The 14,140-nt window shown below is 36.6% G+C and overlaps 1 protein-coding gene across 1 annotated transcript; it reads left to right on the plus strand.

Annotated features, from left to right (window-relative positions):
* The first annotated feature begins 504 nt into the window (after nt 1–504).
* LOC149016141 (glucose-6-phosphate isomerase 1, chloroplastic-like) lies at nt 505–13,053 on the plus strand. Its single transcript, XM_089157260.1, is given in 15 exon segments — nt 505–1,152; nt 1,697–1,819; nt 3,072–3,170; nt 3,266–3,311; nt 3,314–3,348; nt 3,862–4,005; nt 4,106–4,171; nt 5,177–5,245; nt 5,351–5,458; nt 7,943–7,995; nt 8,154–8,292; nt 9,602–9,758; nt 9,942–10,020; nt 11,121–11,187; nt 11,299–13,053. Coding segments are annotated over 15 exon segments (1,905 nt in total). The 5' UTR covers nt 505–567; the 3' UTR covers nt 11,434–13,053.
* The last annotated feature ends 1,087 nt before the right edge of the window (nt 13,054–14,140 follow it).

Genomic DNA, 14,140 nt, shown 5'->3' on the forward strand with positions numbered 1-14,140 from the left:
CATATGAGTGTAGAGCTGTATGAGTGAAGAAGAGGTTGGATGGAGAGGATTTCCACTATCTCAAGGGTCATTGATCCTCATTCATCTCTATTTATGAGAATTTAAATGGGTGGACGTTCGACCAAAACCGATCGAACCGGTTGACGTGGGTGGGGAAGAACGTTCGACCAAAACCGATCGAACCGGTTGACGTGGGTGGGGAAGAACGATGATAAAATCATTAACTTCCGTCCGGTTCAGTTTCGACACATCAGGTTAGGTGAGGTAGGCCTTCAGGTGGACAGTGACAATCGAATATTCTGTAAGGGTAGTCTCGTAACTCGTAAGTCGTAATTAAATTAATAAGGAAAATCCACGTCACTTCAGTTGAGAAGTTTTGTTTATTGGCAACATTCCCGTTGAAACACAGACAGATTACACGTGTCGAGAGATCGAAGAGAGCCATATATAAATAGGCCAGCCACTGGCTCCACCAGTCCATTTCAGTCCTGAAGTACGGATGTACACAGTTGTGGCTTTCTCTCTCTCGTTTTCATCGTTGAATTCATTCTGAGAGCATCTCTTCCAATGGCGACGACCGTTTCGGGCGTCTGTACTTCCTCTTCTTCAACTTTCAAGCCCGAACGCCTTGAAGGAAGAACTACCAATTCAGCATTTCTCGCTTCTTCTCTTCGATCACTTCGTAAGGATCCTGTGTTATCTGCAAAACGTTTGAATCTGGTTATTCGATCTTCTGATCGGAATTTGAACCCAAAGCCGCTCAAATCCGTCGCTCGGGAAGTCCCTGCAAATTTGTCTAATATTGATATCGTCACAAAGCAGAGTCAGGGATTAGAGAAGGATGCCAATGCTTTGTGGCATCGGTATCTTGAATGGCTGTACCAGCACAAGGAGTTGGGATTGTTCCTTGATGTGAGCCGGATTGGATTTACGGATGAGTTCTTTAAGGAGATGGAGCCGAAGTTGCAGGCTGCTTTTAAGGCGATGCAGGAGCTCGAGAAGGGCGCTATTGCCAATCCTGATGAGGCTCGGATGGTTGGACATTATTGGCTTCGCAATTCTCAGATTGCTCCTAATTCCTATCTCGGTTCGCAGATTGAGAACACGCTGAATGCTATCTGCAGTTTCGCCGATGATGTCATCGGTGGTAAGGTTGGTCATCTTCCTTGTCTTCCTCTATTTATTCAAAATTGTTTATTATTACTTCTCGACAATTTCCATAGAATGTCCATGGCACCCTCGTGAGGGAGAATCACACCCAGTTTAAGTGAGTTAAATTTCCAAGTTGGGGGAACAAAAACGTTGCGGAGCTTGTACCATTGAAGTCCATTTATTTGATAATCAGCAGCATAAACACATATAAAGCCTTCATTTTTGAGGCGGGGGCGGGGTGGGGAATGGAAAATTTGAGTTAATTATGACCACAGTCTCTACCAGTTGTGCTCAACAGATTATACAATACTTGACCTCCACCAATCTTAAACAATCAAAGCAAAAAGAGTGGCAGTTCAGAAAACGAGATATTACATATTTCGTAGCTGAGTTTTCAATCAATGGAAATGGCTTATTAGTTAAAAAGTAATCAAGTTCTACTTAATTGTATACTTCTCTTCTTGTAGACAAAAATTCTGCATTTTAGTGGTGATAATTATGCTTCCATCCGATAATATGCTTAATCATTCAATCTGACATTCAGATAAAGACCCCATCGTCTCCAGAGGGCCGCTTTACTCAAATCCTTTGCGTCGGAATTGGAGGTTCAGCACTGGGACCGCAGTTTGTTGCAGAGGCTTTGGCTCCTGATAACCCTCCTCTCAAGGTATGCCTCTGGGTCTTCGATCCTGTAAGATTATATTCCTGTTTTATTTCATCCTGCCACAACTGTCCTATTTATGAAGTTGAAAGTTTTGTTTTTATTTTTATTCTTTAGAGATTTGGTTTTGTCTTCATTATTAGTTTCTTAATTCCATAGTTCAAGTATGTTGTTATTATTATTCCATTTCATTTACAGATTTCTCATTTCCTTTTTTCCCTCTTCCAGGTGGGTTATGAAATGGTAGCTGAATGAATTATTAATTATTGTTATGTTGTGTCTTATTAGTTATTACAGCTGTTTGCTACATGAACCCTTTCTTTTGTGAAAGTCTTGATGTCCGAACTTATCTTCAGTACCTAGTTGATATTTCCAATGAACTTTTCTTTGTCCTTATAAAGCCTTCAAACGACGGTAAATCTCTCATGTATACCATTGTTGGCTACACTGTTCAGAATCTGTTTTTTTTTTTTTTTTTTTTTTTGGGGGGGGGGAGCTGATGTTCATCCCCACCAGCTTAAGTGCACTTCGACGACGTCCTCAGCATAGCTTTTATATATAATTTAATTATATAGCGGGGCTTCTCACCTGGTCCAAGGAGATTTGAAATCTTGACCTCATATTATAAGACGTTTGCCTTTTGCCAACTAAGCTAACCTCTTGAGGTTACACTATTCAGAATCTTATTATCATAATTGGCTCCACCTTATTTTTTCAACACTTAGGGCCAATATTACGTTCTATTTGATGTGTCTATGGTGATTTTGAATTTCCATCTGTTTTGAGTATTTCACCTCCACATTGTCGTATTCCTTGTGCTTGATCCATTAATTTGTGTTCTCTTATTGTCAGGCATTTTGGGTGAACTCCTTAGTTTTCACTTCTATTAAATAATTTGGAAAAGGAAATATCAACCCATTTTATTTTGTGTTATTTGCATCTTTTTCTCCCTACCAGCCCATTTTACTGATGAGTTCAAGTAAATCCAAATAAAGCAGCCTTAATCATTATCCAATGGAAAATAACAGTATGTGAGTAGCTCATCATTGAATGTGTCAACAAATTCGGTTCTTACTGATGTTGATATAGTGATAGTTGAGAGTTTTCTTCTTCTTTATGTTTATATGTACCCTTTTTTTTATGTATAAGTTTAATATTATGAAACTGTCTTAATTATCAACCTGAGGTTATTTCAGCTTTGTGAGATTCTTTTTGGGCATGACAAGTAGTGATTGTTTATTTATTTTCCTTTTGGTAGATAAGATTTATTGATAATACTGATCCTGCTGGAATTGATCACCAAATTGCACAACTTGGACCAGAATTGGCATCAACACTCGTGGTTGTAACTTCCAAGGTAATGGCATTGTAGAAAATTTTCCTTTTTCAGAAATTCAGGCTTGTACCCCATCCTTTAATATTCACATGTAATGCTACATTCTATACTTACAGAGTGGAGGTACACCTGAAACTCGAAATGGACTATTGGAAGTACAGAAAGCTTTCGCGATGCTGGCCTTGATTTCTCAAAACAGGTTTTGTTTCCAGGTTCTTTCTGTATTTATTTTTTAGTTTTACTGCTTGGATGCATGTTCATTTGGCTGGTATGGAATGTGAAGGTAAGTGGTCAACAATTCTATGTATTTAGCCAACCTCAATATAGTGGTTGTCCATTGCCAAGATGAGCGTGACATGTATGCAAGATTTATTTTATTTTATTTTACTTTTTAAATTTGTCTGTGTTGTTAATTTAGATGGTAATCTACAGTGATTGTATTGCTTCTCTAAGTATGTGTTTTTTATATCCCTTCTTCCTCGAATATTTTCAAATATTTTACAGTTTTCTACACAACATTATCATTAGTTTCCTAATCCTTAGGTGACTATGTATTGATCAGACTCCAACTATTGAATATTTTTTGGCAAAAATACATGTTGTCTCTCTCAATTTTCTCTTAGGTTGGATTTATTAGATGAATTCTTTTGGGTTGGATTATCAGAAGTGTAATCCTTTTTTTCATTTAATTTTTTTAAAATTCCTTCTGCAGGGTGTGGCGATTACACAAGAAAATTCTTTGTTGGATAATACAGCAAAATTAGAGGGTTGGGTAGCAAGATTTCCAATGTTTGACTGGGTAGGAGGAAGAACCTCCGAGCTATCTGCTGTTGGTCTGCTTCCAGCGGCACTCCAGGTATGCACTTACTATATCAGCTGGGTTATATTTAGCTCCCTCTCCCTTTCCTGATTGATTCTTTTCTTGTAGGCTTATCTAGAAGTGTCTGTCTTTGCAGGGAATTGATATTAGACAATTGCTTTCTGGTGCAGCACTAATGGATGAAGCAACTAGGAATACTGTGGTAAAAGTTCTGCTTTCTATTTGTAACTTGCTAAACTTTCCTAAGTGGAATTATGTTTCAATTTTTTTTGTTTTTTGTATTTTTACTTGGTTTTTCATCATAAGGCTGAAGTCAGCATGGTGTCAGCCCTCAAGCCCTTCTAAACCAAGGGACTAGACTAGAATTAGAAAATTGAACAAGAGTAACCACAGGGCTGAATAGGGTTAAATATTAGATTTCAAATCTGGGGCTAAAATTAAGTAGTCAAAGGTAAGCTGTGTAAACCAGAAATAAGTCAGAACAAGAGAAATTGGGAAAGCGAACTAGAGCTCTGTGAAGTATGAAACTCTGGTTGCATGGATGGAGCCTTACTGTGGCTGATATCTTAGTGAAAATCCCTAGGGATTCTAGGTGCGATAGGGGTATTCTTGGTTCTTGGTTATAGCAGCAGATGTTTTCTGGTCTGGTATGAAACAGGGTCTGCGGACAGGGTCAAAGTTGCTTATTAGTAGATTAGCTTAACAAGATATAGCAGAAGTGATCTGAGGTGATTAGGTAAAGCAGAGATGATTGAGACAGAAGTGAGATCTACTGAGGTCCAAAGAATCAAGCTTCTAAAAATTAAGCAATCACAACCAACACAGAGAGTTATTGAACTGTAGTGGATTTTTTTTTTATTTATTGCTTGGTTTAATGGTTTTGTATTGTCAAAGTACTTCAAAAAGTGACCCTTTTCTTTGGAAGCACGGTTTTAAATGGTTCAATTTTCAGCACTTGTTGTTCTGCTTTCCATGTGAAATAAAAAATAATAATAATAATAAAAGAATTTTTATACATGACTGCAATATATTTAGCAGTGGAGCTTCACTTTATTTTTTATATTAATTTTATTTAAATATAATTTGAAGATAAAAACATATTTTTCATTTTTTGTTTATAAGGTCTCCTTATACTTTGTTTTTCATGTTCACTGTCTATAGTGGCTGAATATCTTGAATGACTTATACTTCAGTTGTTTTTATCCAGGTGAAGAATAACCCTGCAGCTTTGCTGGCTTTATGCTGGTATTGGGCTTCCAATGGAGTAGGATCCAAGGTTTGCATATCTTCTCTTTCAATCTATTGTGAATCCCTGTCTATCTTTCATGCTTTAAAGATCTCTCACAAATGGTTGTGCATTGCTTACTTTTGCTTTTCACAGGATATGGTTGTACTTCCTTACAAGGATAGCCTGTTACTGTTTAGTAGGTATTTGCAGCAGTTGGTCATGGAATCACTTGGAAAAGAGTTTGACCTGAATGGTGATCGGGTATGCATAAAACCAACCTACTGTAAAATACATTTTTTGGGATTATGTTACAGAACTTGGGGTAATTGTTTAGGTTGAATGGATCAATCTTCAATGGACTGTCACTGTAATTTTCATAATGGACAGGCATTAAAAGCATGGGAACATATTCATATCACCATGAAACTCCTCTTTTCTCCTTTCTCCTTTTTCTCCCTTTTTTTTTTTTTTTTTTTTTTTTTTTTGGGGGGGGGGGGAGGGAGATGGTAACTTGATGCAATTATAAAAGTAGAATTCCTTTCGGAGAACTCAGAAAGCATTGTAATCGCAGTGATATGACCTGGGATTTGCGATTATGCCACATGGAGAGGAGAGGAGAGAGAGAGAGAGGGTTAGTGCTAATTGGGTGAATTATAAATAAGAGGGGAAAGTGAGAGGAATGGGGATGAATGGGAATGAGTTTGGGGCAGGCTCTGGCTTCACCATGAGGTGTTGGGGGTGACTAGCACCATTAAAACCAGCTATCTTTGTGAATATAAATTTGGCATTGGATTAGAGCGTTCTCAACACGCAGTCTGTGATTAAAAAGATTTTTCATTTTAATCTCTGGTTAAGGTTGGTCCTGTTGATGTCTTATCTTGTGTACATGATAAAGCATTCGAAGAAAAGAGAGGAGTGTACATGCAAATTGGAGATCTGAAGTGAGGTTCTGGAATTCCAACCAGTGACCTTATTTGTGCAAAACAGTAGTCCATTACTCATAACTGATGCTGCCCTGACTTTTTCTGATTTTTAACTAATTTCTCAAATCTTGACTTAGGAAGCATATTTCTCTCTTATTTTTCTTCTACACCCTTAGAATATCCATAGAGGCACCGGTTTCTACAGGGGATGGCACAACAAAAGCCTTTTCCCAACTAATGGGTCAGCTACATGGATCTTTGCCTTCCAACCAGCTCTATTTGAGACCATACTAGATACACGGCCTAAGCTATGCATGTCCTTTCTCACCATTTCTCTTAAGGTTGTCTTAGGTCTGCCCCTAGTTCTTCTAATTCTATTGATTTGGATTAAATCATTTCTCTACACAGGAGCATTTAAAGGCCTCCGTTGAACATGATCGTGCCACTTTAATCGACTTTCTTGTAGCTTCTCATTTGTCAGCACTCCACCCAGTCCAACTCTAATATGATCATTCCTTATTTATCCTTCCTAATTTTTCCATTTCTCCATCTTAGCATCATCATTTATGCTACACTACATTTATCTATATGATGCTTCTTAACAGTCCAACACTTTGCACCATACATCGTAGTTGTCATATGAAGGTACTATAGAATTTTCCTTTGAGCTTTAAAGGAATAACGTTGATCACACAAGACACTGGATGCACCTCTCCACTACATCCACCGTATTTTAATTCTTTAGGAAACATCATCCTCTATATCAGCTTTTTCATTTATGATTGAGCCAAGGTATCTAAAATAATTGCTTTGTAGAATCTCGTTCTCATCAAATCTCACCACCTCATCATCTGTCCAGTCACAATTAAAGTTACACACTAGATATAGTGTCTTTGTTCTACTTAGTTTAGCGTCTTTGTTCTACTAAGTTTAAGGCGTTTTGATTCCAAAGTTGCTCACCGTGATGCTAACTTGGTATGAATCCCTACTTGTGTTTCATCTGCCAAAACAATATCACGAGGTGACAAAACCATGAATAAAAAAATATTGAAAGAAAATTAGCTGCTTAACTTCGCAGATTAGCACTTTAGACATAGAAGAATACAATTCTTCCCTGGGAGGCATTCCGGTTTGTGTTCAAAGTTTTTTGTTCTTGAATAAGAAGATTTGGTTTGCTGCAGAAGTTTATTGTTTCTTTACTGTAGTGAAAGACATCAAGCTTTTGTCACATTTTTGCTTTTCATTGTTTCTAAGCTGTCTATTTCAGTTATATGACTTTCCTTGCTGTTCTTTGGGTTCTTATGTAGTTTCTCTTATTTTCAAATGGATGACTCCTAATTGTTCAGCAAATTTGATTCTTTTAGTCATCACTTTCAAATGATCATTGAACCATCCTACCTCCTTTTGGATCTTATATCTTCGTACTTACTGATTGATATGCTTGCATTTTGGGCTCAATTGTGGGATGATCAAAGAAATGAACTATGACAACGATCTAGATTATGGCCTCTGCATGATTTAGTCTTCCTGGGAGAAGAAAAGACACGGAAATTGGTTGAGATATGCTACTTGTGGGATATGATGACTCCTAACATCTATTTTCTTTCTTGGATTGTGTTCTGCAAGACTACTCTGAAACTTCCCCCTCTCCTCTCCCCCGGATAAGTGTGCAAAAAAGATGTTTGTTATTTTTCATCCCATGCTAATTTGATGCTTTGTGAAATTGATGAGTGCATGTGTGGGTTAAGAACCTTGGTCCAATTTGGACTCATGGTATTGCATCTACATCTGTTATGGTTAGTTAATGTCTTTCTTGTGACAGGTGAATCAAGGGCTTACTGTCTATGGGAATAAAGGGAGCACAGATCAACATGCGTGAGTTACTCCTTGAATATATATATATATATATATATATATATATATATATATATATATATATATGTACAGATTAATGGATATCCATGCACTTCATATCTTGTATTCTGTTTTGATAAAAGAAGAATGATTCAGCCTTGCTTATTACTTTCTTACAGCTACATTCAACAACTGAGAGACGGGGTACACAACTTCTTTGCTACCTTTATTGAAGTATTACATGATAGACCTGCTGGTAACGATTGGGAGCTTGAACCAGGTGTTACTTGTGGAGACTACCTGTTTGGGTTTTTGCAGGTTAGCTTCCCTATTTGTTTAGAATTATTCTGCATCTATATAATCATGCATTTAAGAGATGGCCTTGTGGCTCCATTAAGCTAGCCTGCTACTAGTACTTATCTTGGTTGCATGATTGTCCATTTACCTTGATGATCTACTAGTTATATTGGATTAAGGTAGGAGAAAAGGCAGAATATTCCATGCTAAAATCTATTTGCTGTTATCTTTGTCCTCTTTCCTCTTTCAGTTTAGGGTGTGTTGGAATATATTGGAGATCATTAGGATCTCAGGTAACCTTCATATATCAGATGCACTGATCCACCCAATAGTTTAAGCTTTTGCTTTGGACACTTCAACAAGGTATTATAGTTGTCAAGACAGCAATGTAGGTGATCCAAGGTGGTGGATGGGTGCCTAAGCACATAGGCAGAAAGTTGCCCACCTAGGTGTTAGTGTGTTACCAACCCAACCAAGGTGCCCCAGTGTTATTTTTTTATTTCCCGCTTTTTTATAAAATTATCAGTTGCCTACAATAATATACCTTGTCTCATATATCAACGTGCATCAAGTCATCATATATCGACGTTAGGCCATGCCAAGTCATCATATATCTCACACCATTGGTTGGAGCAGAACCTGGGAAGATGGACTTCAACTTCAGATCTATAAGCTCAATTTGGAGAGCCATCTGCTTTGATGTTTCATATAGATTACAGTCTGTGCCCCACCCCCAAGTTTTGGGTACCCCCAGGAACAGGACCATTGTTACTTCCTGGGGTCTTGTTTTCTCTTTTTTGATGAGCAGTAGATTGTAATTCCCCCTCTCCCCCTTTTCTATTCTTCTCTTGTATATTCTTTTCTCCTTGCCTTGGGGGCTTTGGTTAATGAATTATTCATTCATCGAAAGAAAAGTCATCATATTCTACATAGAACTATCAGAACATAACTAACAAAGCAAGCTGTGGGAAGTTTAAAATAGTCAAAATATACATTTGGTCTATATTGTTCTTAGGGAATATATCTATCTATCAACTAAATTGCTCTCTATCTAGAGAAATGCTTATGTTATCTGAGAAGTTTGATTGGTCAAATGATTTTATTTTTCACATCAAATTTTGTGGATGAAACTGTTTATCGAGGATGAGTATGTCCACCTAGAAGTAGAAGCAACCTATATTCCATATTCATTTTTATCACATACCCTGAAGGAATGTGTTGCTGTGCAGCTGATTGTACAGCATTAGACTGCATTAATTCAGTAGGAATCTCAACCAAGAAAGCTAACTATGTTTTCCTATAATCACTCCCTTGCCAAATGCTCTAACAGGGAACAAGATCAGCCCTTTATGCCAACGACCGTGAATCCATTACGGTCACAGTGCGAGAAGTGACACCCAGTACCGTTGGGGCTTTGATAGCATTATATGAAAGAGCTGTAGGGTTTTATGCATCGCTCGTCAATATTAATGCGTATCACCAACCAGGTAATTTTTCCCCCCTTTTTCTTATCAAAATTATTATACTACATCAAACCAATTGTGTTATTCTGAAGCTACCTTTTATATTCAGTGTCAAATCTATCTTATTCAAAAGTTGCATCATATTTTTTTGTACCTGTTTTACTTGAGAGTTTCTCCAATTCTAAAGTTCAATAACTTGAATTTCAGGTGTAGAAGCCGGAAAAAAGGCTGCAGGAGAGGTGTTAGCACTTCAGAAGAGGGTTTTGGCTGTACTAAATGAGGCTAGGTATTTTTTTGCCTACCCTTAATGTCAGAAAACTTAACTTCAAACACTCACTTGCAATTTGGATAAATAATAGGGAAACAAGGGAAAACTGTTGATCTAGCCTTCTGTTATGGTACCAAATTTATTGTCTTTGGATGCTCCAGTACAGAGGAGTGAATTGATTCAGATTCAAGTAACTAAAAGAGCCAAGTTCAAACCTGAAACAACCTTAGGAGAAGCGGTGAGCAAATACATGTATAGGCCTTATAACAAGTATGAACTTGATTAGAGCTGATTGGAGTGCAATGATCCATGCAGCCAACCTCATTAGTATAAGGCTGAATGGTTGTTGTTGCTTCTGTGGATGTTCTTTTACACATTAGCAAACAGCAGTATGTGTGAATGTGTTTGAGAAATAGAATGGTTATCCAATGCGTGCGACTGTTCTTGGAGGGGTCATCATTGGTTGTTTACTAGCGTAACTTTTCCAAGGCTAGACTTCAAGTTTTGGTCCATCTGAGTGTTTTTTTAAATGATATTAAATTTAGCAGGCTAGAAAGGTGCTGATTCTTTTAAAGGGATCTTTTTAGGTGATGCCATGCTTATAAGGTGCTTAATGTGGGAGACATGTGCATTACAGTACTTATTATGGTCAATTTATTTGCTGAACTTTTCTCTTAAAATGTAGATTTAAAAGGAACAGTGAGATTTATCAGACAGCATGTGTGTGTGTGTTCTCCTTTTGTCAAAATAGCTGATCTAATTTGATATTGACTTATCATGTATGGAGTTGGATCACAAAGGAGTTGTTTCAGAGCAGAAAGAGCTAATATCATCACAAGTACAAGAAAAATATTTCATAGCTGTTGTTCTTTCCAAGGGCAGCCGCCTTCCCCCCCTTTCATTCTACCATTTCACTGGTCTAAAATCCCCCTCATAGAATCCATTCTCACTTCTTGTGCCTGATACTCAATGGATTATCCCAGAATGCTGGTTCCCATATTCGCCAAGTTTCAAGAGTAATGATATAGGATCAAATTGTTCGCTTATCAATTTGGCACTGGTCAAGTTGGTTTAGTAATACTTCTTATTTGAGTTATTTCTTCATGTCTCTGTTTCAGTTGCAAAGAACCTGTTGAATCATTATCGCTTGAAGTGATAGCAGATCGTTGCCATGCTCCTGAACAAGTATGTTTCTGATGCCTTGCAAACGCAACTTTTTAAGTAGCCATACCCATGCAGTCTTTATCTGGTTACAGAAAATGTATGCTGCTAATTGTCTCTGTGTATCTACGGCAGATTGAAATGATTTACAAGATTATATCACACATGGCCGCAAATGACAGAGCACTTATTTCTGAAGGCAGCTGTGGATCACCTCGAAGCATCAAAGTTTTCCTTGGGGAGTGTGATGTTGACGAGATGTACGAATAAGTTATATGAAAGAGAACTTTTCACATCGCCTATGCATGAAGTCACAGCAAAGAGCTTCAATCGATGAGTTCAACCTTATCTTGTGATATGTTGGGGTATTTTGTCATTTTGTAAGTTCCATTCTTGAATATTTATTTTTGGCTCATTGGCTTGCGTTGTTTAGTTTATAGGCTTCACTTTCTCTTTTTATTCACGTGTTTTTTTACCATCAGTTTTCCACCATGTAATCAATAATGGTATGGTGAGCTTCTGCTGTTTTCTTCAGCCTTACTTTTTGATCCCTTATTGTCCAGTTGTCATATGGTGTTACCTGGGATGCTAGCTTTGGCTTTTGGCCTTCTTAACATTGTGTCATGGTGCTTTTTATTCTACTTGAGAGGAACTCTATGCTTTGTTGATTAGCTTTCTTTAAGCGGGTGATTTTTTGCTTGGAGAATGTATAGTCTTGCTGGTTCAGTCCATATCATTAATTATGCTTGGGTTTAAGGTGTTGCTATACAGGAAGAAACTTGGCTGACCATTTCACTGACAACTAACACTAGCCAAAATGTGTTGTGGAAACTGAACCAGCAACTAGCAGAGATGCAGTTGGTGTGACACATACTTTATGCACCTCTTGCCTGTACAGAATATTGGCCTTGACAATGGCTAGGTTGGCACTCTCCTTGTTTCAGAAGAATTGGAACTGTTCTTTCTATAGGACTGCTAGCATCATCTCCTTGTGGAAAAATGTTGGATTGGAACTTTTTTCTATCAGAAGATTTCATTCATAGACATATGACCTAAAAGAGGAAAAAAAGATTGTTTCGTGATTGTTGCCCATTGTTACAATCCTGAACAAGTAAATCATGTATAATTCATGCTGTACATGCTAAATGCATTGTTCCACAGAGAATGTCACTCTTTTTGTTGGGAGGGTGGAGGAGGCTACTGGGTTCGGCCGTGATGGTGGCGTCGTTTCACAAATCAGAATCGGTTGATTCTATACATTCCCATCTAGCCATATCTAGGGTTTTCATCCGTGGCCTACTGTTTTTTTAAAACCTTAGGGCCAGCAAAAGGGTCACTGAGAATGAATCTGGCTGTTACAGGTAGATTTGCTTCAATCTGAAAGTGCCAATTTGATCCTTGATCCCACAAGCACGAAGTGGAGAAGCTTTGATGCAACTGTATCATAATGAAGTGTTTAAGCTGAATTGTTTTACGAACAGTGTTCATTTTTAAAATGCTTTTCTCAACTAGGTCACCTTGAATAGAAGCTCCTTTCTTTATTAACACAGCAATAAGCCTTTAACCAGAAATAGGTAGAGGCTCCCAAAACAAGATTACTTTGGTGCACTTAGAACTTTTAATTCTCTTGCTTATACCTAACTTTTTTCCTATTTGGATGAAAGAATTTGAAAAGGATAATTACTGTTGCTCTTGTATTAAAGTTTAATTATTAAAAAAAAAATCATACTCTTTATGAAATTATTGTTGCTCCTCTCAGTTCTAATAGTGTTAAGAAACCATTATATTTGAATGTTTAATGTCTATTTTGTCATTCTATAATTAAAAAGTCAAAATAAAATACTATCCTTATTTTAAAAAAATCATATCTAAGTACCAATTTTGCACTTGTATTCTTATCATTTTGAATTAAAAAAAAAACCTAAATTATTGTTTTTTGTGCTAAAAAAAATTCCTAAAATTAATAACGTCAAATTAGATAGTAAATAAATTAAAACCTAATGGATGTAGGAACTTTCTAAAATTGATAACATCAAATTAAAAAGTAAATAACAAACATTAAAAATATTAAAAGGTAAAATATAAAATTAAAAAAAAAAAAAAGAACTACCAAACTAGGGTTAATTTTTTTTTCTAATTACTAAGATAATAATATAATTTGATAATAAATAAATAAAATAAAATCTTAGGATTATTGTAAATTTTTTAAATAAATAAAATTTGTTATGTTATCAGTTAACTAATTATAGATAAAGTCTATGATTAAATTAATAATTTTAAAAATATAGAAAATAAATTAATAATTATACTATAACAAAGAGCAACAATAATTATCCCAATGATTTAGCATGATATTCTATAGAGTTGTTTGTCAAGGTAAGTTGAACCTTCCTCTCGACAGCTGAAGAAAAGATTAATCCATATAAATGAACAAAATCCTTATTATAAGTTTGGATTGTTGTTGAACAGCTAGAGACATTTGTCAAGGAAGATTCCATCGGTGGTTCACCACTTCTGAATTAAAGGACAAAAACCCCACTACAAAGCAAAGTAAAGGAGCTGTAGCTTAGAGGGAAAACACTTCTGAGTCAATTCTGTCTTTTAAAAATTGCTTCGCTTCAGTGAGAATAGATATGATTAAAGGGAGCAAAATAAAATAAAAGAAGGTTCCTTAACTGGCGGTGACTAAAGAAATCGCATGGTTCATTTGGTAAATCTGAAAACTAGGGGAAATTAAAGTAAAATAAGAGAAATTTTATTTCCTGAGAGAGACACATTTTGTCCTACTGGTGATTCTTTACATTCCATTATTAGATTTCTGATCTGGACTCTGAGCCAATAGGTTTGTCAATTTCTGCTTCTGCCGTTCAAAATGAAATTCTCTTTCTCAGTAGTACAAACGCATATGACTCGTAATAAGTGATTGTCGGGTAATTAGGCTCTACAGCCTCTGCTCCTCACCTGCAACCTATTTCTG

Source organism: Hakea prostrata, chromosome 5 (assembly GCF_041222555.1).
Source record: "Hakea prostrata isolate BN-2017 chromosome 5, UWA_Hpros_2, whole genome shotgun sequence".
Lineage (NCBI taxonomy): Eukaryota > Viridiplantae > Streptophyta > Magnoliopsida > Proteales > Proteaceae > Hakea > Hakea prostrata.